General features: G+C 36.8%; 1 protein-coding gene across 1 annotated transcript in view; it reads left to right on the top strand.

Moving 5' to 3' along the window:
* Positions 1–10,493: 10,493 nt before the first annotated feature.
* The window catches only part of LOC308268826 (phospholipid-transporting ATPase ABCA3-like), a gene marked incomplete at both ends in the record, with an annotated part of 196,849 nt that continues 181,721 nt past the window's right edge, over positions 10,494–25,621 (top strand). The window contains 4 exons of the mRNA XM_080703930.1: positions 10,494–10,553; positions 10,899–11,151; positions 18,627–18,754; positions 21,275–21,416. Of these exons, the coding sequence (XP_080560056.1) occupies positions 10,494–10,553; positions 10,899–11,151; positions 18,627–18,754; positions 21,275–21,416 (583 nt within the window). The remainder of the gene's footprint in view (positions 10,554–10,898; positions 11,152–18,626; positions 18,755–21,274; positions 21,417–25,621) is intronic.

Here is a 25,621-nt window from a genome sequence, read left to right as displayed (position 1 = left end):
GATTTTCCTCTTCATCCCTCCTTCCTCCCCCTTTAGGTTGCCCTGTTGGCTTCCCTATAGGATTTCCTTTCAAGAGTTCCTCCTATGACCCATTTCTCCCTAACTCTCACATATTAGGGAAAGCATTTGATTTCTTATTCTTGTGACTGACTAATCTCACTTAGCATAACGTCCTTGAGTCCCATCCATTTCCCTGAAAATGATGTCATTGAGTTCTTTTTTAATGGCTGAGTAAAATTCCATTCTGTACATATCCCACAGTTTTGTCATCCATTCATCTGTTGATGGACATCTTAGCTGGTTCCACATCTTAGCTGGTTCCATAGTTTGGCTATGGCAAATTGTGCAGCTATGAACATAGATACACATGCATTAGTTTGGTAGTTTGGTTTCCTATCTTTTCGGTAGATACCCAGAAGTGGTATTGCTGTATCAAATGGTAGATTTGTTCCCATTCTTCTGAGGATTCTCCATACTGTTTTCCAAAGTGGTTGCACTAATTTGCAATCCCACCAAAAATGTCTTAGAGTTCCCACTTCCCCACATCCTCACCAGCATCTGTTGTTGTTTGTGTTTTGAATGATTGCCATTTTAGTTGGAGTTGGGTGAAATCTCAGGGTAGTTTTGATTTGCATCTCTCTGATTGCCAGTGATGTTGAGCATTTTTTCATGCATTTATTGGCCTTTTGATTTTCTTCTTTTGTGAAGTGTCTATTTAGTTCATTTGCCCATTTTGTTATTGGATGCTTTGTTTTCTTAGTGTTGAGTTTCTTGAGTTCTCTGTATATTCTAGATATTAGTCCTCTCTCGGAGGGGTAGGTGGCAAAAATCTTTTCCCATTTTGTTGGCTCTCAGTTGAGGTTCTTGACACTTTCCTTTGCTGAACAGAAGCTCTTCAGTTTCATGCAATCCCATGTGTTGATTCGCCTTTTAATTTGTTGTGCCTTTGGGGTCTTGTTGAGAAAGTGTTTATCTGTGCCTATGTGTTGCAGTGTTGGACCTATGCCCTCTTCAAGGAGCTTCAAGGTCTCTGGTTTGATTTCCAAGTCTTTGATCCATCTTGAATTGACTTTTGTACAGGGTGAGAAAGTGGGATTAATTTCCAGTTTTCTGCATATGGTTAACCAGTTTTGCCAACACCATTTGTTGAAGAGGCTATCTTTTTTCCAGTGGCCCCTTTGTCAAAAATCAATTGACTGAAAGTGTGTGGACTTGTTTCTGGGTCTTCTATTCTGCTCCATTGGTCTATGTATCTTTTTTTTGCCAGTCCATTGCTGTTTTTATTACAATGGCTTTGTAGTATAGTTTAAAGTCAGGTATTGTGATTCCTCCTTCATGGTTTTTGTTGCTGAGAACTACCTTGGCTTTCCTGGGCTTTTTGTTATTCCAGATAAATTTAAGGACTGATTTTTCTATGTCTGTGAGGAATGATCTTGGTAGTTTAATGGGCATTGCATTAAATCTATAGATCACTTTTGGAAGGATGGCCATTTTAATGATATTTATTCTGCCAATCCATGAACATGGAAGATCCTTCCATCTTCTAAGATCTTCTTCGATTTCTTTTTTCAGTGTTTTATAATTTTCTTTGTAGAGATTTTTACCTGCTTGGTCAAGTTAATTCCTAAGATTTTATTTTTTGTGGGAGATCCTGAATGGAAGTGTCTTCTGAATTTCTTTTTCAGTGGATTTATGGTTGGTGTACAGGAAAGCTTCTAATTTTTTAAGATTGATTTTGTATCCAGATACTTTGCTGAATTTGTTGATCAGTTCTATAAGCCTTTTGGTTGAGTTTGTTGGGTTTTCTAAATATAGTATCATGTCATCTACAAATAGTGAAAGTTTGAGTTCTTCTTTTCCTATTTGTATGCCTTTGATTTCCTTTTCTTGCCTTATTGCTCTGGCTAGGGTCTCTAGTACTATACTGAAGAGAAGTGGTGATAATGGATATCCTTGTCTCGTTCCTGTTTTTAGGGGAAATCTTGAAGTTTTTCCCCATTTAATATGATGTTGGCAGTGGGCTTATTGTACTTTGCCTTAATAATGTTGAGATATTTTCCTTCTATTCCATTTCTCTGTAGTTTTTTTTTTTTTTACCATAAATGGATATTGAATTTTATCAAATGCTTTTTCAGCATTTTTTGAAATGATCATGTGGTTTTTGTCCTTCGTTCTGTTTATATGATGAATTACTTGGACTGATTTTTGTATGTTGAACCAGCCTTGCATCCCTGGGATGAACCCTACCTGGTCATGGTATATGATTTTCTTGATGTGGTTTTAAATGTGTGTTGCTAGTATTTTGTTTAATAGTTTTGCATCCAAGTTCATCAAAGATATAGGCCTGAAATTTTCCTTCCTTGAACTGTCTTTATTCAGTTTGGGTATTAGTGTGATGTTGGCTTCATAGAATGTATTTGGGAGATTCCCAGTTTTACCTATTTCGTGAAATAGTTTGAGGAGTATTGGGGTTAGCTCTTCTATAATGGTTTTATAGAATTCACTTGGGAAACCATCTGGTCCTGAGCTTTTCTTTGATGGTAAGCTCTTTATTGCTGTTTCAATCTCTTTGATTGTTATTGGTTGGTTTAAGTGTTCTATATCTTCTTGACTCAGTTTAGGAAGGTTGTATTTATCTAGGAAGTTGTCAATTTACTCCAGATTTTCCATTTTGTTGGAATATAGTTTTTCAAAGTAGTTTCTGATAATCCTCTGGATTTCTACACTGTCAGTAGTAATGTCTCCTTTTCCATCCCTTATCTTCATAATTTGGGTTGATTCTCTCTTTTTTTTTAGTTAGGTTGGCTAGTGGTTTATCTATCTTGTTAATTTTTTCAAGAAACCAGCTTTTGGTTTTGTTGATTTTCTGTACTGTTTTTTTTTTCTTCTCTGTTTTGTTAATTTCTGCTCTAATTTTAATAATTTCCCATCTTCTGCTGGCTTAGGGGTTCAATTGTTCCTGCTTTTCACAGGCTTTGAGGTGTGTTGTTAGGTTATTTATTTGAATATTTTCTGTTTTTCTTATGTGAGCACTCAGTGCTATAAATTTTCCTCTTAATACTGCCTTCAAAGTGTCCCAGAGATTTTGACATGTTTTTTCTTTATTTTCATTTGTTTCTAGAAATTTCTTTATTTCACCTCTTACATCATCTATGACCCATTCTTCATTCAGAAGTGTGGTGTTCAGTCTCCACATGTTTTTGTTGTTTTTCTGGGTCTTCTTATAGTTGATTTCTAGTTTCATTCCATTATGGTCTGAAATGACCCAGGGAAGTATGTAACATTTTTTCAATTTGCTAGTGTTCATTTTGTGTCCCAGGATGTGATCTATTTTGGAGAAGGTTCCGTGAGCAGCTGAGAAAAATGTAAAGTCCGCTGTAGTTGGGTGAAATATTCTATATGTGTCCAGGAGGTCCATTTGATTAATGGTGTTCTTTAGTTCTGAGGCATCTTTACTGACCTTTTGTCTGGAAGATTGGTCTAATGTTGTGAGAGGTGTGTTGGAGTTTCCCAGTATTATTGTATTGGGATTTATGTGTGACTTCATGTCACAAAGAGTTTGATTTATGAAAGTAGCTGCACCTATGTTTGGGTTATAGATGTTGATTATTGTTATTTCCTTTTGCTGGATTATTCCTTTTACCAGTAAAATATGACCTTCTTTGTCTCTTCTAATAAGTTTGGGTTTGAAGTCTAACTTGTCTGATATCTGAAAAAACTGTTGAATTCTGCCCAACTTTTCCACAGCTGCTCACCTCAGCTCGCTGTCCACCCCTCCTCTCTGGAGCCTGGTGCCTTGTTGAGTGCACTGACCTGGCGCTGTCTGGTGAACTCGCTGCTGCTGCCGGCAGTATGGCACCTCTGCCGCGTCGCCTTGGCGGTGAGGCCAGTGTATGTCCTCTCTGGTTTTGAGTTCAGTTCTGAGTCCTCCTCCTCTCTGGAGCCTGGTGCTGCGAGGGAAGATGGTGCCCGCACGGCTCCGGCCACACCGTGGCTCTGGTCACATCACTGTGGGCTGTTTTTTTTTTCTGGTGTCTGGTTGTTCTTCTAGCCCTCTTTTTCTCTGTCCCTTGTATTTACAGTTTTTATTTCTCTGCTGATGGTGTTTTTATTTCTCTGGCTATGAAAGGCACTGATTTTGTGGTAATAGAGATCGATTGTTAGCGGGACTCGTAAACACCACTTTTCTTCGTCGCCTTCTTCCCATTTATCCTTTTTTTGATGAAGTCACCAGAAGCTTGCCTGTTTTAGTGCTTTTTAAACAACTATAATTTATTACTCTATAATTTATTTCTATTTCATTTGTTTATGCATTTAGCTTTATTTTTAGTGATCTCTAACTCTGGTTTGGTTCATCCTATCATTCTTTTTCTAATGCTTTAAGATGAATATTAATGCCATTTAAACATCTTTTGCTTTTTCATATAAGTACTTAAAAATATTGTCCCATCTATAACTAATACAAGTTGTTTTCCTCCCAAGGTTGAGGGTCAAACCCAGGGCCTCATACATGCTAGACAGCTGCTCTACCACTGAGCTACACCCACATCACCATAGTGTTTTATGTAGTAATTTTTATTGTCAAATGGTTCTGAGTATTTTAAATTCCCTATAATTTTTCCTTTGACACATGAATTACAAGTGTTTCTTTTTAAATTTCAAAACCTATAAGAACCATAAGCTTATATTTATATACTACTAATACAATTATGATAAAATGTTCAATAACAGATATCTGGAACATACTCATCTTGTGTTAACTGTAACTTCACATCTCCCCATTGAATAATTTTTCATAGTACTCTCCCCTACACCCTGGAAATAACATCTATTCACTTGATTATTTTAGATTCCTATATAATAGGAACCATGCACTATTTGTCTTTCTATGACTGTTGATGTGTAGAAATATGACTGATTTTTCCAAGTTGATTTTGTATCTTTACTGCATTTCTTCATTAGTTCTAAGAGTATTTTTTCCAACATTTAGTATTTTCTACATATGGTAATATGACCTGAAAATTTTACTTCTTCCTCATGCTTTGGATGCTTATTTTTACTTTTTTTGTCTAATTTCTTTAGCTAGGAGTTCCAGTACTGTGTTGAATACAAGTAGCAAGAGTGTTCATCCTTGCCACTATAGGTTTTAGAGGAGAGACTTTTCAGTGTTTCACTAGTATATTAGCTATAGGCTTTTCAGATATTACCATTATTGTATTAAGGTTAATTTTTTTTACCTGATTTGTTGAGATTTTTTTATGAAATAGTATTGAATTTTTACATCTGTGAACGTGATTGTGTTATTTTTACCCTTGTTTTGTTAAAGTGGTGTATCACATTTATTGAATTACCTATGTTAAACTTTCTTTTTTGAGAAGGGATCAAGATGGTGGCAGTGGTGACAGCCAGTATTTGGGAGAGGCAGACAAATCCAATACAGTCCACCTTGAATTTAAAAAAAAATCTCCCAGAAAGTAGACTGTTTCTGTTGCACATGCTTAGGAATTCTGGACAACATACTATGTAAGAAAAATGTTTGGGGTGTGTCGGAGGGAGCCCCGCATGGCCGGACACTGAGTATCCCTGGGGAACTCAACGCTCATGGGCGCCGGACTCCTTTACACCACGCTGGGGGCTATGGTGAGCTTAAAGCAGCAGATCCCGCTCTCTGTGGTAAAGCTGTGGGCCTCCGCTTTCAGTGGGGAGATAAAATCCATTGCTGCTAGGTATTTGGGATCCCCGCTTCTGCAAAAGACATGTACTGTTTTCTTCCATTAAAAAAAAGAAAAAACATTGGAAAAAATTTGAAGAAAAAATAGGATCCACTGTAATCACCCTGCCCATGGCGATGGGGACTGGAGCCTGCCCCACATCGAGGCTGGGACTAGGGCCTGCCCCACAGCAAGACCGGGACCGCCCCACATCGAGGCTGGGACTAGGGCCTGCCCCACAGCAAGACCGGGACCAGGGCCTGCACCACAGTGAGTCCAGGACTGGGGCCTGACCCATAGCCAGGCTGGGACCACAACCAGCTCCACAGTGGGGCCAGGACTGGATTTTGCCCCACAGCGAGGCCAGGACCAGAGTCTGCTCCAGAACGTGGCAGGACCAGAGCCTGCTCCACAGTGAGGCTGAGACCGGAGCATGTTCTACAACGAGGCTGGGACCAAAGCCTGCTCCACAGCGAGACCAGGACCAGAGCCTGCCCCACAGTGAGACTGGGACCAGAGCCTGCTCCAGAGCAAGGCCAGGACTGGAGCCAGCTACACAGTGAGGCCGGGATCAGGGTCTGTTCCATAGCAAAGGGTCAGTGGGTCCCTGCAGCCATGTAGTCAGGAAGCACTTGAAGCTGCCGCTGCTTCACCTCATCTCACAGCAGATTCTCAGATCCAAATAAAAAAAGTTGGTTGTGAGTGGACCATCTCATCAAAGTTACTCACCTTCTGGCTTTCAGGATTTCAGTAAGTGGAAATCAGTGGGGAAAATAAAAGAAGGACTTCTAAAGAAGAAACTGTAATTGATCAGATGTGGAGAAGTAGAAACTCTAATACATTACTGATGGGCTTGAAAATTAGTGCAGCCATTTTGGAAAGCAGTATGGAAAAACCTCAGAAGAATGTAAGCAAACTTACTATATGATCCAGCAATACCACTTCTGAGTATCTACCCAAAAGAATGAAAACCAAACTACTACCAAACTAATGCATGAGTAGCTATGTTCATAGCTACAAAATTCACCATTGCCAAACTATGGAACCAGCCAAGATGTCCTTGAACAGATGAGTGGATTACAGAAAAAATGGGATATATACACAATGGAATTTTACACAGCCATAAATGAGAACAAAATTATGGCATTTACAGGGAAATGTCACAAAAAATAAGAAATTGGATGCTTTCCCTAATACGTGAAAGCTAGGGAGAATGGGTAACAGGAGGAACTCTAGATGGAGATCCTATAGAGGAGCAATTAAGGTGACCTATCTGAGGGGATGGGAGGGGTAAGAGGGAAATTCTTTAAAGCACATGATACACTTAAACATCAAAGTCAATCACTAAACCAAGTATGGGAAGGAGGGAAGGGGAGGGAATGGGACAGGGATCAGGTAAGGGCTAATTGGGTAATGTGTGCATGTATATCTCCACAAGTTTTTTTTTTTTTTTTTTTTTTGTGGTACTGGGGTTCCTGGAAGCTCTTCTACCTCTGGACTACACTCCCAGACCTTTTTTTATATTTTTATTTGGAAACAGGGTCTCTTAAGCCTTCACGGCTGGCTTTGAACCAGCGCGATCCTCTTGTCTCCACCTCCCAAAAGCGGGGATTACAAGCGGGCATCGCCCGGCTGCCTTAGCTTTTAATTTAGAGTTAAATTGATTTATATTCAATTGATTGGGGAGGGGGGATGGCCAGGTAAGGCTTATAGGTGGTAAGGGAGCCTTCTACAGTTTGGCAGGACTGGCCAGTCGAGGCTGCAGTTGGCAAGCCCAGTAGAGGGTCTCTGCCATGAGACAGTACCATCTGGTCTGGTTATGCAGTCAGGGAAGGCCACTGGTGGAGCTGCCATTAGGCAAGTCTGCTGAGGGATCTCTGTAGTCAGTGATACACTTAGAGGGCTCTGTGGTAAGGCAGTGCTGGAGCAAAGCCACTAATGGGATTATAGTCAAGAAAGGCCACTTATGCGTCTTTGCAGTTGGACAAGTCCACTGGTGGAGTGGTGAGGGAGGGGGCTCTGTGTTCTTTATTGTTAATCTGTATTTGTTGATACATCATTGTTTTATTGCCTTTATCTTCCTGAACATATTTTAAGACAGTTGATTTAAAGTCTTTTTTAAGTCTCTTATTGTGTATTAGTTTTCAAGGGCTGCTATATAATAATTCAGACTGGATGGCTTCAAAACAAAAGTCAATTTTCTAACAATCCTGAAGTTCAAGATGAAATTGTTGGTAGTTGGCCTGTTTGGTTTGCATGTGGCTACCTTTTGTGTCTTCACATCTTTAACTGAATGTGTGTCCCTGGTGGGGTTTTATTTTTTGTTTTGTTTTGTGGGACTAGAGATTGAATCCAAGGGCATTATACCTCAGAGCTGCAATCCCAGTCCTTTTATTTTTTTATTTTGAAACAGGATCTCTCTAGGTTGCTGAGAGTTTGGTTACATTGCTGAGGCTGGCCTTGAACCTGTGATTTTCCTATCTCAGCCTCCCTAGTTTTGAGATTACAGGTATGCATCAACATGTTCTGCTCCTGATGTCTTTTTTTTTTTGTGCATATCTAAATCTTCTGTTTTTAGAGCTGAGTGTGGTGGCACACACTTGTAATCCCAGTGCTTGGAAGATTGAGATAGGAGGATCGCACAGGTTCAAAGTCAGCCAAAGCTACTAAGTGAGGCTCTCAGCAACTTAGTGGGACCCTGTTTCCAAATAAAGTATAAAATAGAGCCAGGCGTGATGGTGCATGCTTGTAATCCCTGCACTTGGGAGGCTGAGATAGGAGGTTTGAAGCCAGCCTTAGCTACTTAGTGGGGCTCTCAGCAACTTAGTGAGACCCTATTTCCAAATAAAATATAAAATAGGTCTGGGAGTACAGCCCAGAGGTAGAAAGCCCCTGGGTTCCACCCCCAGTACCACCAAAAAATAAATAATAAAATTTTATGTTTTTATAAGGCCATCAATCAGACTGATTAATTTTTATCCTAATAACCTCATTTTAACTTAATCTCCTTTTTAAAGGCCCTATCTAAATAAAGTCACATTCTGAGCTACTAAGGAGGTTAAGGCTTAAATATATTAATCAATTTTATAGGTACACATTCAGCCCATAATACTTGTGATTATCCATAATTTTGATCCTGAACTATTTCCCATGGTTTGTTATAACAACCTTTGACTTTAACCCATAAGTCAAAGGTCATGCTCACGCCCAATTAGAGTTTTATCCTTTCTAATGTGACTTGGGGTGTTGTTACCACAATTTATGGAGTTTACTTCTTTTATTCTATATGCATTCTGGGCCTAGTATATTAAAAATCCCACTCATATATCTCCTGAAAGAGTCAAGCACTCAGTTTTCTAGATAACCAGGGCAGAGTAGCACATAGTATAGACTTTATGTGTGTGTGGTACCAGGGATTGAATCCAGGGGCATTCTACCTCAAAGCTACCCCCGGGGACTATTTTATTTTTTGAAACAGGGTCTCACTAAGTTGCAGAGAGCCTTGCTAAATTGTCGAGGTTGGCCTCAGACCTACAATCCTCATATTGCAGCCTCCTAAAGTACTGGGATTATAGGTGCATGCCACCACACCCAGCTCCTCAATCCTATTTTTTTTTTTTCATTTTGAAACATGGTCTTGATACATTGTTGGGGCTATCATAACACATGTGATTCTTCTGTCTCACCCTCCCCAAAACAGGTGTTTGCCACCATACCCAGCTGCATCATAGACCATATTTAGTAAGAGATTCTGCTTAAGCTCCATGAACCATTAAGGCTTTCCACCTTTTGCCTTTGTGATCGCTATCTGTGGTTTGGAGAATGATTTTACACCCCTCCAACCCTGTCTTGTTCTGATTGCTCTGTAGCATATACCACCAACTCTCTGGGCCACATAGGGAGTATATGATCACAGGAAGATTACTTTCCTTGCTTCTCTGGGGAGCGGGAGAGTGTTATTTGTTTGATTTTTGTTGGTCCTTTGCTGCTCACTCTTGCTATGAGGCGTCCACGAACCGCGATCCTCCAGTCTCAAGCCTCCCAACTGCTGGGATTACAAGTGTGCGCCACCATGCCTAGCTTTCTCCATTGGTTTTTGACAACTTATTTAGGTATTAATTTCTCTATGCTCAGTTCCAAATAAAATCTAGCCCTGCCAGGCAGAGCTGTAGCAATCTTTATCCTTATATCCTGCTTCTGCCTGTAGATAGAGCCTCAGTGCCAGTGCACTAGAGCTAGAGGTGAAGAGAACAGCACACTGCTCACAGAGTGACTATGCCTCCTCTGAAAAGAGACAATGGGACTCAGCATCCCCTTCTTCTTTTTGGCTTGCCCCTCAGTGTGTATCAGCCACTCTGCCTGCAAGACCCCACTATTCTTGGGCTATAGAATCTGAATTAGACTTCTTCTGTATGAATGGGGCAAGAGTGGAGTAAGGAATCCCCAGATTTCTCATCTTCATTTGTCTAAAATGCAGCTTTAGTGTTATGCTGTCATTACCTGGAGAAATGGAATGGTTCTTATTAACATTTCTCTATTTCCTGGCTTATACACATCAAAACTCCATTAGATATTAAGTAAGTTAATAGAAAAAAGGGAACAACACGGATTGATTTGTATCAAATACACGATCTTTCTTAACATCAATTTTAGGTTAATTAAGGAAAAAGTAGAATAAAGGTATAATCCTATTATTTGTCATTCACATTATTAGATAACTTAATATTTAAAAAAAGTTTTTCTCCATACTTAGAGTTGAATATATACACTCTTCATAGAAGAATGGATTTGTTGACATTCAATCAATTTACAGTACTCCTCTGGAAAAATTTTACATTAAAGGTAGGTGAAGGCATCTAAGGGAATGTCCATAAATGCCAGTTTGTTGAGTGTGTGTGTGTGTGTGTGTGTGTGTGTGTGTGTGTGTGTAAACAAGTACATGCATGTACTTTTGAAAAGCCAGCTCTAAAGTTGTGGGTAGCACTTCAAAATCTATAAAAGTAATGAATCGATAGTATAGTATAGCCTGTAAAGAAAGTGGAGGGAAGGGAAAGGACAGTAAGTGACAGTCTGGGAAGAACTGGCTCTATTCTAGAGTGAAACCAAAAGAAGTTTAATATAATAAAATTTTCATGTGAACTGAATGTGTATTCCTAATCTAATTAATATCTGTTTTTCTTCTTCTAGAGGAGAAATCCAATTAATTTATTATCAGAAGTCTTCGCATCTTTGGCATTTGCAGTATTGCTATTATTATTTCATGCAGCTACAGATACAGAGATTGTTGGGCCTTACAATTTCATTTCTCATCCCATCAGTACTCTGCCTTCTTTCCTCAAAAATGCCAGTGAGTGGGAATTGGTTTACATACCTTCTCATATTGATGTGGTAAAAGAAATCACTGAGAACGTGAAGAGGAATCTTAACATCAGTATAACAGGTTAGACATTAAGGTTCTGCAAGGCATTACTGTTTTTGGAGGAGCAAAAGAATGTTTAAAAATAATAAAATCTGAGGAGTTACATTTCTCAATTTAAGATTAGAATATGACTATAATAATGAAGGCAGTATGGTATTGTTGGAGGGACAGACAACACAGATCAATGAAAGAGAAAAGAGGACTCAGAAGTAAACCTACACTACATTAATATGTTAGAACACTTTCAAACTCTTATGTTAAAGATATACTTCAATGAAACTATAACCTTTTCAACAAATGATGCTGGAACAATTGGATACAAGTAGCTAAAACAATGAAGGCTCATACCTTATGCAAAAACTAACTCTAAATGGTTGATGTAAGCATAAATGGTAAAAACCCTTATAAAGGAGCGTAGGAGAAAATATAACTTAGCTGAAGAATCTTTAGACATGACACCAAAATCATGATCTATAAAAGAAAAATATGGGTACCTTGAATGGACTTCTGTTATATAATACTATTAGTGGTTGCTCTTGAGGTTAAAACATTCATACATAATTTTTTACAGTCTATTGAAAACTAATAGTTTATTAATTTGTTATAATGTCAAACACTTACCAGTCCATTGGTCCCTTTACATTTCCTCTCTTTATGTTGTGTAGCTGCCATTTATACATAAATCAAAAATTGCACCAGAAAATATTGTCTTTTACATATATATATTTGAAAGGCCTTAAGAGAAAAGATTTTACCCAGGTATTTACCAAAGCTTTTGCTCTGCCTTCATTCCTCAAATTCCAGGATTTCTTCTGGTGTAATTTTTCTTTTCTCTGAGAAATGTAACAATTTTTCTGAGCAAGTCTATTAACAATTAACTATCTTTGTTTGCTTATGTCTGAGAATATTTATTCAACTTCATTCTTGAAGAATACTTGACTAAGTGTAGTTATTACTACAACATTACTACAACATGTAACATGATAGTCATTTTTCTCAACATTTAAAAGATCCATTTTCTTATAACTTCTTTGGTTTCCAAAAATAAATATGCAATTATTCAAATCCTGTTTCTGTATAGGTAGTATGTCATTTTTTTCTGGCTTCTTTCAAGATTTTTTCTTTTTGTAGTTTCAGAAGTTTCATTATGATATATCTAAATCTGGATTTTTGTTCTGTTTGAGGTTCACTGAACATTTTGAATATTCAAGTTTTCGTCTTTAGTAAAGTTTGGGGAATTTTCGAAATTATTTTTTAAAATTGTTTTTCAGTATTGTCTCCTTTTTTCTCTTCTGGAACTATTATGATACAAATGCTTGACGTTTTGCTTTATTCCACAGGTCCTTGAAATGCTGTTCAACTTTGTGTATGTGTGTTCTCTCTTTTTTGTCTTCAATGAGTCCTCCTTCTGTTATCTTGATGCTGCTCTTGTGCCATCAAATGAGTTTTTCTTTTTTTTTCTAAAATACAGTTTTGAGCTTTCCACACCTTATATTTATTTTCCTTTGAAACAACTTTTTTGAGATACAGTATACATACCACATATATGAAATATTCATTTTAAGTATACAGTTATACAATTCAGTGGCTTTTAGTTTATTCAGAATTATACATGTACTACCACAATCAATTTAGAGCATTTTTACAATCCTCCATTATCCATGAATTCTCAATCTTCCATTTCTACTACCATTAGGAAACCATTAATATATTCTTAATAGAATTCTCTATTGTAAATGTTTATATAAATAGAATTATGCAATACTTGGGCTTTTTTTCATTTAACATGTTTTCAAGATTCATCCATGTTGTAGCATATATAATCCCTTATTTTTGGGGGGTGTGGTACTAAAGGTGGAACCCAGGGGCTTTCTACCTCCAGGCTATACTCCCAGGCCTATTTTTAAAATTTTTTTATTGGTGCATTATATTCATACATCATATTGGGGTAAAAAAAAAAAAACCTGTGTGTACATACATATACACATCACTGATTTAACCCCTACCCAATTCTCACCCCATTCCCTGCCCATTCCTCCCTCCCTTGCTTGATTTGTGGTTGACTTTGATATGTTTAAGTACATTGTGTGTTTTAGAGATTTTCCTTCTTCTCCCCTCTTTTCTCCTCCTTTAGGATGTCTTGTTTGCTCCTCTAAAGGATTTCCTTTTTCATCTAGAGTTCTTCCTATGACCCATTTCTCCTTAGCTTTCACATATTAGGGAAAGCATCTGATTTCTTATTCTTGTGACTGACTAATCTCACTTAGCATAATGTCCTCCAGTTCCATTCATTTCCCTGAAAATGATGTAATTGAGTTTTTTTTGATGGCTGAGTAAAATTTCATTGTATACATATCCCACAGTTTTGTAATCCATTCATCTGTTGATGGACATCTTGGCTGGTTCCATAGTTTGGCTATGGTGAATTGTGCAGCTATGAACATAGATACACATGCATTAGTTTGGTAGTTTGGTTTCCTATCTTTTGGGTAGATACCCAGAAGTGGTATTGCTGGATCAAATGGTAGATTTGTTCCCATTCTTCTGAGGATTCTCCATAATGTTTTCCAGAGTGGTTGCAATATTTGCAATCCCACCAAAAATGTCTTAGAGTTCCCACTTCCCCACATCCTCGCCAGCATCTGTTGTTGTTTGTGTTTTGAATGATTGCCATTCTAGTTGGAGTTAGGTGAAATCTCAGTGCGGTTTTGATTTGCATCTCTCTGATTGCCAGTGATGTTGAGCATTTTTTCATGCATTTATTGGCCATTTGAATTTCTTCTTTCGTGAAGTGTCTATTTTATTTGCTTGCCCATTTTTTGATTGGATGCTTTGTTTTCTTAGTGTTGAATTTCTTGAGTTCTCTGTATATTCTAGATATTAGTCTCTATCGGTGTTGTAGGTGGCAAAAAATCTTCTCCCATTCTGTTGGCTCTTGGTTGAGGTTCTTGACATTTTCTTTTGCTGAACAGAAGCTCTTCAGTTTCATGCAACCCCACATATTGATTAGCCTTTTAATTTGTTGTGCCTTTGGGGTCTTGTTGAGAAAGTGTTTATCTGTGCCTATGTGTTGCAGTGTTGGACCTATGCCCTCTTCAAGGAGCTTCAAGGTCTCTGGTTTGATTTCCAAGTCTTTGATCCATCTTGAATTGACTTTTGTACAGGGTGAAAGTAGGATTAATTTCCAATTTTCTGCATATGGTTAACCAGTTTTGCCAACACCATTTATTGAACAGGCTATCTTTTTTCTAGTGTATGTTTTTGTCCCCTTTGTCAAAAATCAATTGGCTGAAAAGTGTGTGGACTTGTTTCTGGGTGTTCTATTCTGCTCCATTGGTCTATGTATCTGTGTTTTTGTTTGTTTGTTTGTTTGTTTGTTTGTTTTTTGCCAGAACCATGCTTTTTTTTATTACAATGGCTTTGTAGTATAGTTTAAAGTCAGGTATTATGATTCCTCCTGCATGGTTTTTGTTGCTGAGAACTACTTTGGCTATTCTGGGCTTTTTGTTATTTCAAATAAATTTAAGGACTGAATTTTCTATGTCTGTGAGCAATGATCTTGGTAGTTTAATGGGCATTGTGTTAAATCTGTAGATCACTTTTGGAAGGATGGCCATTTTAATGATATTTATTCTGCCAATCCATGAACATGGAAGATCCTTCCATCTTCTAAGATCTTCTTTTATTTCTTTTTTCAGTGTTTTATAATTTTCTTTTTAGAGATCTTTTACCTCCTTGGTCAAGTTTATTCCCAAATATTTTGGTTTTTTTTTTGTGGAAGATCCTGAGTTAGAAGTCTTTTCTGAATTTCTTTTTCAGTGGATTTATGGTTGATGTACAGGAAAGCTTCTGATTTTTAAAGATTGATTTGTATCCAGATACTTTGTTGAATGAATTTGTTGATCAGTTCTATAAGCCTTTTGGTTGAGTTTGTTGGGTTTTCTAAATATAGTACCATGTCATCTGCAAATAGTGAAAGTTTGAGTTCTTCTTTTCCTATTTGTACTCCTTTGATTTCCTTTTCTTGCCTTATTGCTCTGGCTAGAGTCTCCAATACTATATTGAAGAGAAGTGGTGATAATGGACATTCTTGTCTCATTCTTGTTTTTAGGGGGAATTCTTGAATTTTTTCCCATTTAATATGATGTTGATTCTCTCTTTTTTTAGTTAGGTTGGCTAGTGGTTTATCTATCTTGTTAATTTATTTCAAGAAACCAGCTTTTGGTTTTGTTGATTTTCTGTACTCTTTTTTTATTCTCTATTTTGTTAATTTCTGCTCTAATTTTAGTAATTTCCTGCCTTCTACTGGCTTTGGGGTTAGATTGTTCCTGTTTTTCAAGGGCTTTGAGGTGTGTCATTAGGTTATTTATTTAAAGATTTTCTCTTTTCTTATGTGAGCACTCAGTACTATAAATATTTCTCTTAATACTACCTTCAAAGTATCCCAGAGGTTTGGATATGTTGTATCTTTATTTTTATTCATTTCTAGAAATTTCTTGATTTCATCTCTTACATCTTCTATAACCCATTCTTCATTCAGAATTGTGATGTTCAGTCTCCACATGTTTATGTTGTTTTTCTGGGTCTCCTTATAGTTAATTTCTAGTTTCATTCCATTATGGTCTGAAATGACCCAGGGAAGTATGTAACATTTTTAAATTTGTCAGTGGTCATTTTGTGTCCCAGGATGTGATCTATTTTGGAGAAGGTTCCATGAGCAGCTGAGAAAAATTTAAAGTCCGCTGTAGTTGGGTGAAATATTCTATATGTGTCCAATAGATCCATTTTATTAATGGTGTTCTTTAGTTCTGAGGCATCTTTACTGAACATTTGTCTGGAATATTGGTCTAATGTTGTGAGAGGTGTGTTGGAGTCTCCCAGTATTATTGTATTGGGATTTATGTGTGACTTCATGTCACAAAGAGTTTGATTTATGAAAGTAGCTGTACCTATGTTTGGGGTATAGATGTTGATTATTGTTATTTCCTTTTGCTAGATTATTCCTTTCACCAGTAAAATATGACCTTCTTTGTCTCTTCTATTAAGTTTAGGTTTGAATCTAACTTGTCTGATATCATAGTTGCTACTCCTGCTTGTCTTCGAGTTCCATTAGCATGGATTACCTTGATCCAACCCTTTACCTTGAGTTGTTCTTATCTTTATTGTAAGGTGTGTTTCTTGTAAGCAGCAGATGGATGGATTCTGATTTTTAATCCATTTTGCCACTTTATGTCTTTTTATTGGGGAGTTGGGGCCATTTACATTCAGTGTGATTATTGAGAGATCATTTTAATTCCTAACATGTTAAGATCTTATTTCTGTTAGCTCTCTTAAAATGGGCCCATATTTCTTCAATGTCAAATTCCTGCTGCTGGATTTTTTTTCTAAATTAGAGATGATGCGTTCATTTTTGGAGTGATCATCTTCCAGGAACAAGATTCTATTCTCCATGTGGTCTAATCTGTTGTTTATACTTTGAATTGAGGCCTTTACTTCAATGATTGTATCCTTTATCTTTTTTTTTTTAACTCTCTCTAAATTCTTTTCCAAAGTCCTCTATTATTTCTACAGTTATTTTCCTGATTTTATCTTCTAGAGATCTCTGAATTTCTGTGTTATCAGGTTCTGATGTTGTGGGGTTGTAGGCATTCATTGCTCCATTGTTATTCCTCTTTCCTATGATTTCAGAAGTTTGTGCCTTCTCTGGGTTCTTCCCTGGGTCACTACGACTTTACTTAGGGTGCTCTGGATTTTGAGTCTGTGGTAATTTCAGTCACCACTACTCCTTTACTGGGTTGTGTTGCAAAGTCTCAGACCCAGGGAGTTAATCAAGGCTGCGTGAGACAATGGGGGTGTCAGGTAGGGTGTTTTCCCATGGGGAGTTGCGACTAGGGTGGGTATCTCTGCCACCGCTACTCCTTCACTGGGTTGGACTGCAAAATCTTAGACCCAGGGAGATTATCAAAGCTGCTCAAGTCCCTGGGGGTGCAGTACTGTGATTTCTTCTATAGGGCCCGCAGTTCAACTTACGGTTGGTTGTTGAGTGCCCTGATCTGGAGTTGTCACAGACTCGGTGAACTCGCTGCTGCCGCTGCTGGCAAGTTCACGCCCTCGGTTGTGAGGCTGGCATACTTCTTTTTTGTTTTTGAGCTCCACTGTTGAATACCTAGAGGGTGTTCTGAGCCTAACCCCTGGGAGCTTTAGACGCTCCTTGTGCCAAAAAATCTGCTGAATTATACCCAGTTGTTCTGCAGCTGCTTATCTCAGCTCCCTGTCCACCCCTCCTCTCTGGAGCCTGGTGAGTTGTTGAGTGTGGTGGTCTGAAGCCTTCGTGGGCCTGGTGAACTTGCCGCTGCCGCCGGCAGTATGGCACTGGTGCTGCACCCTCAGCTGTGAGGCCGGCGTATCCCCTCTCTGGTTTTGACCTCCGTTCTGAGTCCCCTTTCTCTCTGGAGCCTGGTTCTGTGAGGGAAAATGATCCAGCACGGCTCTGCCACGGCAATGCGGGCTGGTTTCTTTTCTGGTGTCTGGTTGTTTTTCTAGCATTCTTTTTCTCTGTCCCTTGTATTTACAGTTTTTATTTCTCTGCTGATAGTGTTTTCTAGCTATGAAAAGTGCTGATTTTGTGGTAATAGAGATCAATTTTTAGCGGGACTCGTAAACGTCGCTTTTCTAGGTCGCCATCTTCCCAGAAGACCCTATTTTTTATATTTTATTTGGAAATGGAGTCTCACTAAGTTGCTGAGAGCCTCACTAAGTAGCTGAGGCTGGCTTTGAACCTGTGTGATTCTCCTGTCTCCATCTCCCAAGGGCAGGGGTTACAAGCATATACCACCATGTCTGGCATCCCTTATTTTTATTGCTAAGTATTATCATATTGTATGCATGTGCTGTATTGAATTGATATATTTATCATCTCATCAGTTGATGTCTACTGTGAGTTATTTCCACCTTTTGGCTGTTGTAAATAATACCCACTGTGAAAATTTGTTTACAAATTTTGTGTAGACATATGTTTTCATTTCTCTTGGGTGTAAGAGTGGAATAAGTAGGATACATGGTGACTGTTTAACTTTTTAAGTGACCATTGAACAGTTATTTAAAGTTTCTGTACCTTTTATACTTCTTTCAGCGTTGCTTAAAGATTCCAATTTCTCTGTATTTTCACCAATAATTGTTATCATCTGCCTTTTTTTTATTATAGGCATTTCTGTGGTTGTCTTGTGATTTTGATTTGCATTTCACTGATGACTAATGACTTACTTTATATATGTTTTATAATAATTACTTTAACTTATAGTAAAATTTTATAAGACCTAAAATTGTTTGCAATCTAAGTATCAATTTGGAAGTCTTGATGCCAATATTTGAGAAACAGTGCTTTGAAAATTATAATACTTTTCAAGGCTTTGTCTGTATTAAGTAGTATCCCACCTCTCAAATAGAAAGCATTATCAGATATTTTTATTTAAGTAGACAATTTTGTTTTTCTATAGTTAAAGGTTTTTCTTCAGAAACTGAGTTTGAGAAGTATGTTATGTATAACTCTGAGTCTCAAAAAGTGTTTGCTGCCATTGTTTTTGACTATGACTTCAAACACAGGAATGATGCTTTGCCACTTCAGGTAAGAAGATTTTATTTAAAGTTCTCCAAATAAATAATGTTCCCCTAATTGTATTCTTAGGATTTTAATGAATTGTGTATTATTATCCCTATTTTATAAATGAAGAAATTTATTTTGCCAATACATACTATTATATTCAATACAGCAAGAACACAAATTAAGAAATGAGTAACTTTAATACCTATGCTCTTAACCATCCATTATGACAGGAAAATATCTTTCACATATAAGATCTTAGATACATGGGAATCTCTGAATACTTAATGTAGTGCTTCTAGTTCTAAAAGGGAGGTAAAACAAATAAGCTTCAAAACATATGCCTCTTCACCAGCAGACAACTGATTCTAGTAAATCCTCTTTGATTGAATGAAAGGAAGAATTTAATTCCTTTTATAAATGTCTAGATAAAACTCTAAAGTTTGTCCACATGGATTCAGTATTAGGATATTAGGATTGAGGAGAATCTGATTAAAACCCATAGGATGGAAAGAAACAACCAATGTTCTGAACTTGGCGACTTGATAGCATATTTTATAGACATCCTATTCTATTAGAGATGGTAATAAATTGTCGATCTATAATATCGAGACATGGAGTAAAATACTATTTTATATTTTAATAGGAGACAAGATTAAGAAAAACTTAAGATAACACATTTTTTTTCTGTCTCATCCATTCATGACTCCATTCTTCTGTGCCAGCTTTCTTCCATTTACTAACTTAAAATTATCGAAATGCTGATGCAGATTTAGATATATTTTTAGTATATATTGGCTGAAAGTATCTTCAGTGCCAATTTTTATTATTATTCTGATTACTGGTAAACTGTGTTTATTTTTTTCAAATATTTGGACTATATTTCTGACATTAAAATTCCCCAGATTTCTTTTCCCTTAAGTGCTTAATCTGTTTTGATGGCATTATCTTCCAGATTTTTCTTTTTTTTTTCTTTTTTCTTTTGTTACTGGAGATTCAACCCAGGGATATTCTACCTCTAAGCTACATCCCAAGCCCATTTTAATTGTTATTTTATTTTGAAACAGTGTCTTGCTAAGAGCCTCACTAAGTTGCTAAGGCTCACTGAACCTATGATCCTCCAGTTTCATCCTGCCATGTACTAGGATTACTGATGTGCACCACCACACCTAAATCAGTAGATTTGTGGTTGGTGTATAGAAAAGGTATTGATTGTTGTAAGATTATTTTGCCAGAGGGTAAGTATCAGAAAAAAAAGAGACAATGGAATTGTTTGACATCTTCATTGTGATAATGGATACAGAAGACTACATATAAAATGTCTTATATAATTTTTATAAAGTTGTATAAAATCTAATACACAACTCTGAATAAGATTTTTGAATTGTATCAATATCATGCTGGTTGTGAAATTATGCTATAATTCTATAAAATGGTACTATTCAGGGAAGAATGGTCAGAGTTTACCCAGGATCTTTTTATGATTTCTCCTAATACATTTCAATCCATAATTATCTTAATGAAAATTTTTACTCAAAAATACACTTTAGAAATGACTTGTAATGCATATATCTGATAATGTAATGGTATCCATATTTTAAAGGTCTTATAACTGAATAAGAAGATAATCATTTTGATATTAGGCAGAAAATTAAATAGGATAGTTCTGCATAGCAGATGCATGAATGGCCAATAAAGACATGAAAACGTATGAAACACCATCAGACGTGGGGAAAATGCATATGAGGGGCACTGGAAATGAAACCCAGGGCATTTATACCTCTGAGCTACATCCCAGCCCTATTGTATTCTTTCATTTTGAAACAGGGTCTAAGAAAGTTGTGGAGGGCCTCACTAAGTTGCTGAGTCTGTCCACAAAACTGATCTTCCTGTCTCAGCCTCCCACATACTGGGATTATAAGTGTGTGCCATCATGCCTGGGCAAAATATGCAAGTTCTAACTACAGTGAAATACTACTACCCACCAAACAGAAGATCTAAATTTATAGTCTGACAAATACCAAATGTTGCTAAGGATGTGGAATTCATACATTGTTATTAGGAATATAAGATATTCCCATCAAGTGTTAAAAATGAATGATATTTAGACTGATTCTTCACTGGAGTTGTGCTATTTTTCATCCCACAAGAATCATATTAATGTGCCTATTGGTCTATATCTTTTCTAAGTTTGTATTGCTAAGCTTTTGAAGGTAAGAAGGATATTAAATATCTGCATTTTTAATTTACATTGTATGACATTGAGAATCTTTTTATATACATATATACATACATATATACATACACACACATATGAGCCATGTTTATAGCTCATGGATTATCATTTCGAGTTGGGTTCAAATGTAGATGTTATTGGAGATTATGTATTTTGCTGTTTCCAAGCATTCAGAATTACTTTGACATCGAATGAGTTTCATCCTTCAAATAACATGGCTTCCCATTTGACCTAAACTTTCCTTTGTTTTTAACATTTCATTTTTAGTTTTGTTTTAAACATAGCTTATTTTCCATTGCTACTTCTAGGTAAAATATCATCTGCGTTTCAGTAAAGTACAGAGAACCATCTGGTGGCCAGAAGGGATAGGCTGGAAAACAACTTTCCTTTTTCCTAATCATCCTCCTGTAGGACCCAGAAACCCAAAATATTCTGATGGAGGAAGTCCTGGTAGGCAGATTCCTTAAACATACATATTGATTATCATAGTGGCATACTAGTGTGTGTGTGTGTAGTGTGTGTGTGTGTGTGTGTGTGTGTGTGTGTGTGTAGTGTGCACAGTACACACACACACTTATACTTAAATATATATGTTTATTTGATGGAAGAGGAAAATGTTTATTCTTAATTTTTGGTAACTTTAAAACTGCCAAAAGTGTGTTTTTTGGTCTGTATATTTGGTAAACTCACATATAAATCTCATGCTTAAAATTCATACATATAGTATTATCATAGCTGCATACTAGTGTGTGTGCACACTTCACACACACAGACACACACTTATATTTAAATATATGTTTATTTAATGTAAGAGAGGGTTTATTATTAATTTGCAGTAATTTTAAAATTGTCAAAAGTATTTTTTTTAGTCTATATATTTGGTAAGCTAGTGCTACAGATCTTATACTTTGCCCACTTTCAATTCAATATCTTTTTTTTTTTTTTTTGGTACTGGATATGGAACCCAGAAGCCTTTTACCTCCGGGGTACACTCCCAGACCTATTTTATATTTTATTTGGAAACAGGGTCTCCCAAGCCAGCTGAGGCTGGCTTCGAACCTGTGTCACCACACTCAGCTCAATTCAATATCTTTTACAGCCAGGTATGGTGGTTTACACATTTTGCTGCAAGTGATGCTATTTCATTTTTTTGTGGATGATGAATATTCCATTGCACATTGCTATCACATTTTCTTTATTCATTCATGTCTATGATTACCAGGGTAGATTTTATATCTTAGCTATTGTAAATAGTGCCACAGCAAATATGGACATGCAGTTATCTCATTGGTATGCTTATTTCATTTCTTTTGACTACATAAAAAGAAGTGAAATAGCTGGATTTTATAATAACTAATTTTATCTTTTTGAGAAACTTTCACACTGTTCTCCATAATGGTTGTTCTAACTTAAATTTCTACCATAAGTGTGTAAGAGTTTCTTTTTCTTCACATCCTTGCCAGCATTTATTTTTTCTGTAATAGCCTTTTTTTTTTTTTTTTTTTTTTGGTATTACTAGGGTTTCTGGAAACGCTTTGACTTCCAGGCTACACTCCCAGACCTATTTTATATTCTTTTATTTTTAAAAACAGGGTCTCTTAAGCCAGCGTGTCTGGCTTCAAACCTGTGCTATCCTCCTGTCTCCGCCTCCCAAGCGTGGGGAACACAAGCATGTGCCACCATGCCCAGCTTGTAATAATAATGAAATGATACTGTATTTTTTACTTAAATTTCCCTAATAACTAATGATTTTGAACATATTTTCATATAATTTTATATATTTGTTAACCATTTGCATTTCTATTGAGAAATTGCTATTCAAATAATTTGCCCATTCTAAATTGGATTATTTTTGTTACAAAGTTTCCTTTAGTTCCAAATATATATAATTTTATATATATATATATATTTTTTTATGGTTAAATCAGAAGGGACTTCCTTACCATGCTAGCTCAGGTTAACTGGGCCTGTTTTGATAGGTTGCTGTGAATCTTCTGTTTTATTTTATTTTTATTATTTTATTATATTTTTTATTGGTGTACTTTATTCATACATCATAGTGGGATAAAAAAAATCTTTTGTAGACATACATGCACACATCGCCCAGTTAGCCCCTACCCAATCCCCACCCCGTTCCCTCCCCATCCCTCCTTCCCATGCTTGGTTTAGTGGTTGACATCTAGTATTTATCCAAAATTAAAAATGATAATCTCACATAACAGTTTCATTTGTCTGATACCAAGCTTTTGATGACTTAAAGATAACATTTCAATTTTTCTTTTTGCTTTCTTACCAGAGAATATTTTTTCTTTTTTTTTTTACGTGAAACTATCATATATTTATTTATTTATTTTTCAGAAAAAAATCTGTCCTAATATGGAATATGGACTCTAGATACCCAAAATGATCTCTAAAAAGAACAAAGCTAGAAGATGTGTATTTTCTGATTTCAAACCATATAAGGCTACAATAATTGAAACAGTGGCCAGGCGTGGTGGCGCACGCTTGTAATCCCAGCATTCGGGAGGCTGAGACCTGGAGGATCATGGTTTGCGGACAGCCTCAGCTACTTAGTGAGGCCCTCTGCAACTCAGTGAGACCCAGTTTCAAAATAAAGAATAAAAAATAGGGCAGGGGGTGCAGCTCGGAGGTCAAATGCCCCTGGGTTCCATCCAGAGACCTGCAAAAAATAAAAAATAAAAAAAGAAAGAAACAGTGTAGTACTTTTCTAAAAGCAGATATATAAACCATTGGAGTTAAATAAAAGCCTAGAGATAAATTCTTCCATATATTGTCAAGTTATTTTTGACAAGGTTTCCATGAACATTTGGTGGAAGAAATAATAATCTTTTAACTAAATATTGTTAAAAAAAATAATAATTACATGAAAAAGAATAAAACTGGACCCTTACCTAACCCCATATACAAATATTAACTCAAAATAGATAAAAGATCTAAATATAAATCTTAAGACTATAAACTTTTAGAAAAAAATCTGGGTCATAAAACCTCACAACATTGAAATTGGCAGTGATTTCTTGAATATGATTTCAATGGCACAGGCAACAGAAGGGGAAACAAACTCCCTAAAAAATAAAAAAAATGTATATCCAAAGACAATGTAAACAGAGTTAAAAGTTACTGATAGAATGGGATAAAATATTTCCAAATGCTATATCTGAAGGTATATTAATATTCCAACTAGAAATCCTAAAAATAGCAACAATAAAAGCAAACAATACAATTTAGAGATAGGTAAAAGACGAACATAAATAGTGAATCTCCACAGAAAACCAATCTTAGTTGCCTGTTGGATGGAAAATTTGTTTTTCTGGTTCTGGTGTGTGTTACCTATTTCTTCTTTGTAGTTAATCTCTTTGAGTATTTTTGACTATTTTCTCTAGTGCTGGTTTTGAAGACATAAATTCCTTCCGTTTCTGTTTGTCATGGAAGCTTCTTATTTCCCCATCTAATTTGATAGAAAGTTTTGCTGGGTAGGAAATTTTTGGCTGGAAGTTGTTTTCTTTCAGAGTTTGGAATATGTTACTCCAAGCCCTTCTGGCTCTCATGACTTGGTTTGGGAAGTCTGGAGTGATTCTAATTGGTTTGCCTCTGAATGTCACTTGGCCCTTTGTTTTTATTGCCTTTAAGATTCTCTGCTTGGCTTCCACATTGGTCATTTTGACAATTATGTGGCGTGGGGATCCTCTTCTCTGATCCTGTCTAAAGGGAGTTCTATACGTTTCCTGAACCTGTGTATCGACCTCTTGCTCTATGTTTGGAAATTTTTCTGCTATTACTTCCTTGAAGATATTGTTGATCCCTTTGGTTTCACCTTCTTTTCCCTCCTCTATTCCAATTATTCTTAAGTTAGCTCTCTTAAAATGAGCCCATATTTCTTCAATGATTCCTGCCGGCGGATTTTTTTTCAAATTTAGAAACTATGTGTTCATTTTTGGAATGATCATCTTCTAGGAGCGAGATTCTATTCTCCATGTGGTCTAATCAGTTATTTGTACTTTTAATTGAGGCCTTTACTTCATTAATTGCATCCTTTTTCTTTTTTTGGCTCTCTCTGAATTCTTTTCAAAACACCTCTATTATTTCTACAGTTATTTTCCTGATTTGATCTTCTAGAAATCTCTGAATTTCTGTTTTATCAGGTTCTGATGTTGTGGGGTTGTGGGCATTCACTGCTCCATTGTTATTCCTCTTTCCCATGATTTCGGAAGTTTGTACCTTCTCTGGGTTCTTCCCTTGGGTCACTATGATTTCACTTAAGGTGCTCTGGATCTCGAGTCTGTGGTATCTCAGTCCCCACTACTCCTTTACTGGGTTGTATCACAAAGTCTCAGACCCAGGGAGTCGATTGAGGCTGCTTTAGACCATGGGGGGGGTGCCAGGTTGGGCGTTCTCCTTGGTGTGATATCTCTGCCACTGCCTCTCCCCCACTGGGTCAAATCCCTGGGAATGCAGTACTCGGATTTCTCCTCTAGGGGCCACAATTTGACTCACTGTTTCTTGAGTGCTCTGATGGAGCTGTAGTGGACTCTGAATTCGCTGCTGCTGCCACCAGTGGCAATATGGAGCTGCTGCCACGCCCTCGGCTGTGAGATTGGTGTATTTCTTCTCTGGTTTTGAGCTCTGCTCTGAGT

The sequence above is a fragment of the Muscardinus avellanarius genome, assembly GCF_963383645.1.
Source record: "Muscardinus avellanarius genome assembly, chromosome: 10".
NCBI lineage: Eukaryota > Metazoa > Chordata > Mammalia > Rodentia > Gliridae > Muscardinus > Muscardinus avellanarius.
This window is presented reverse-complemented; position numbering and strand designations above follow the sequence as displayed.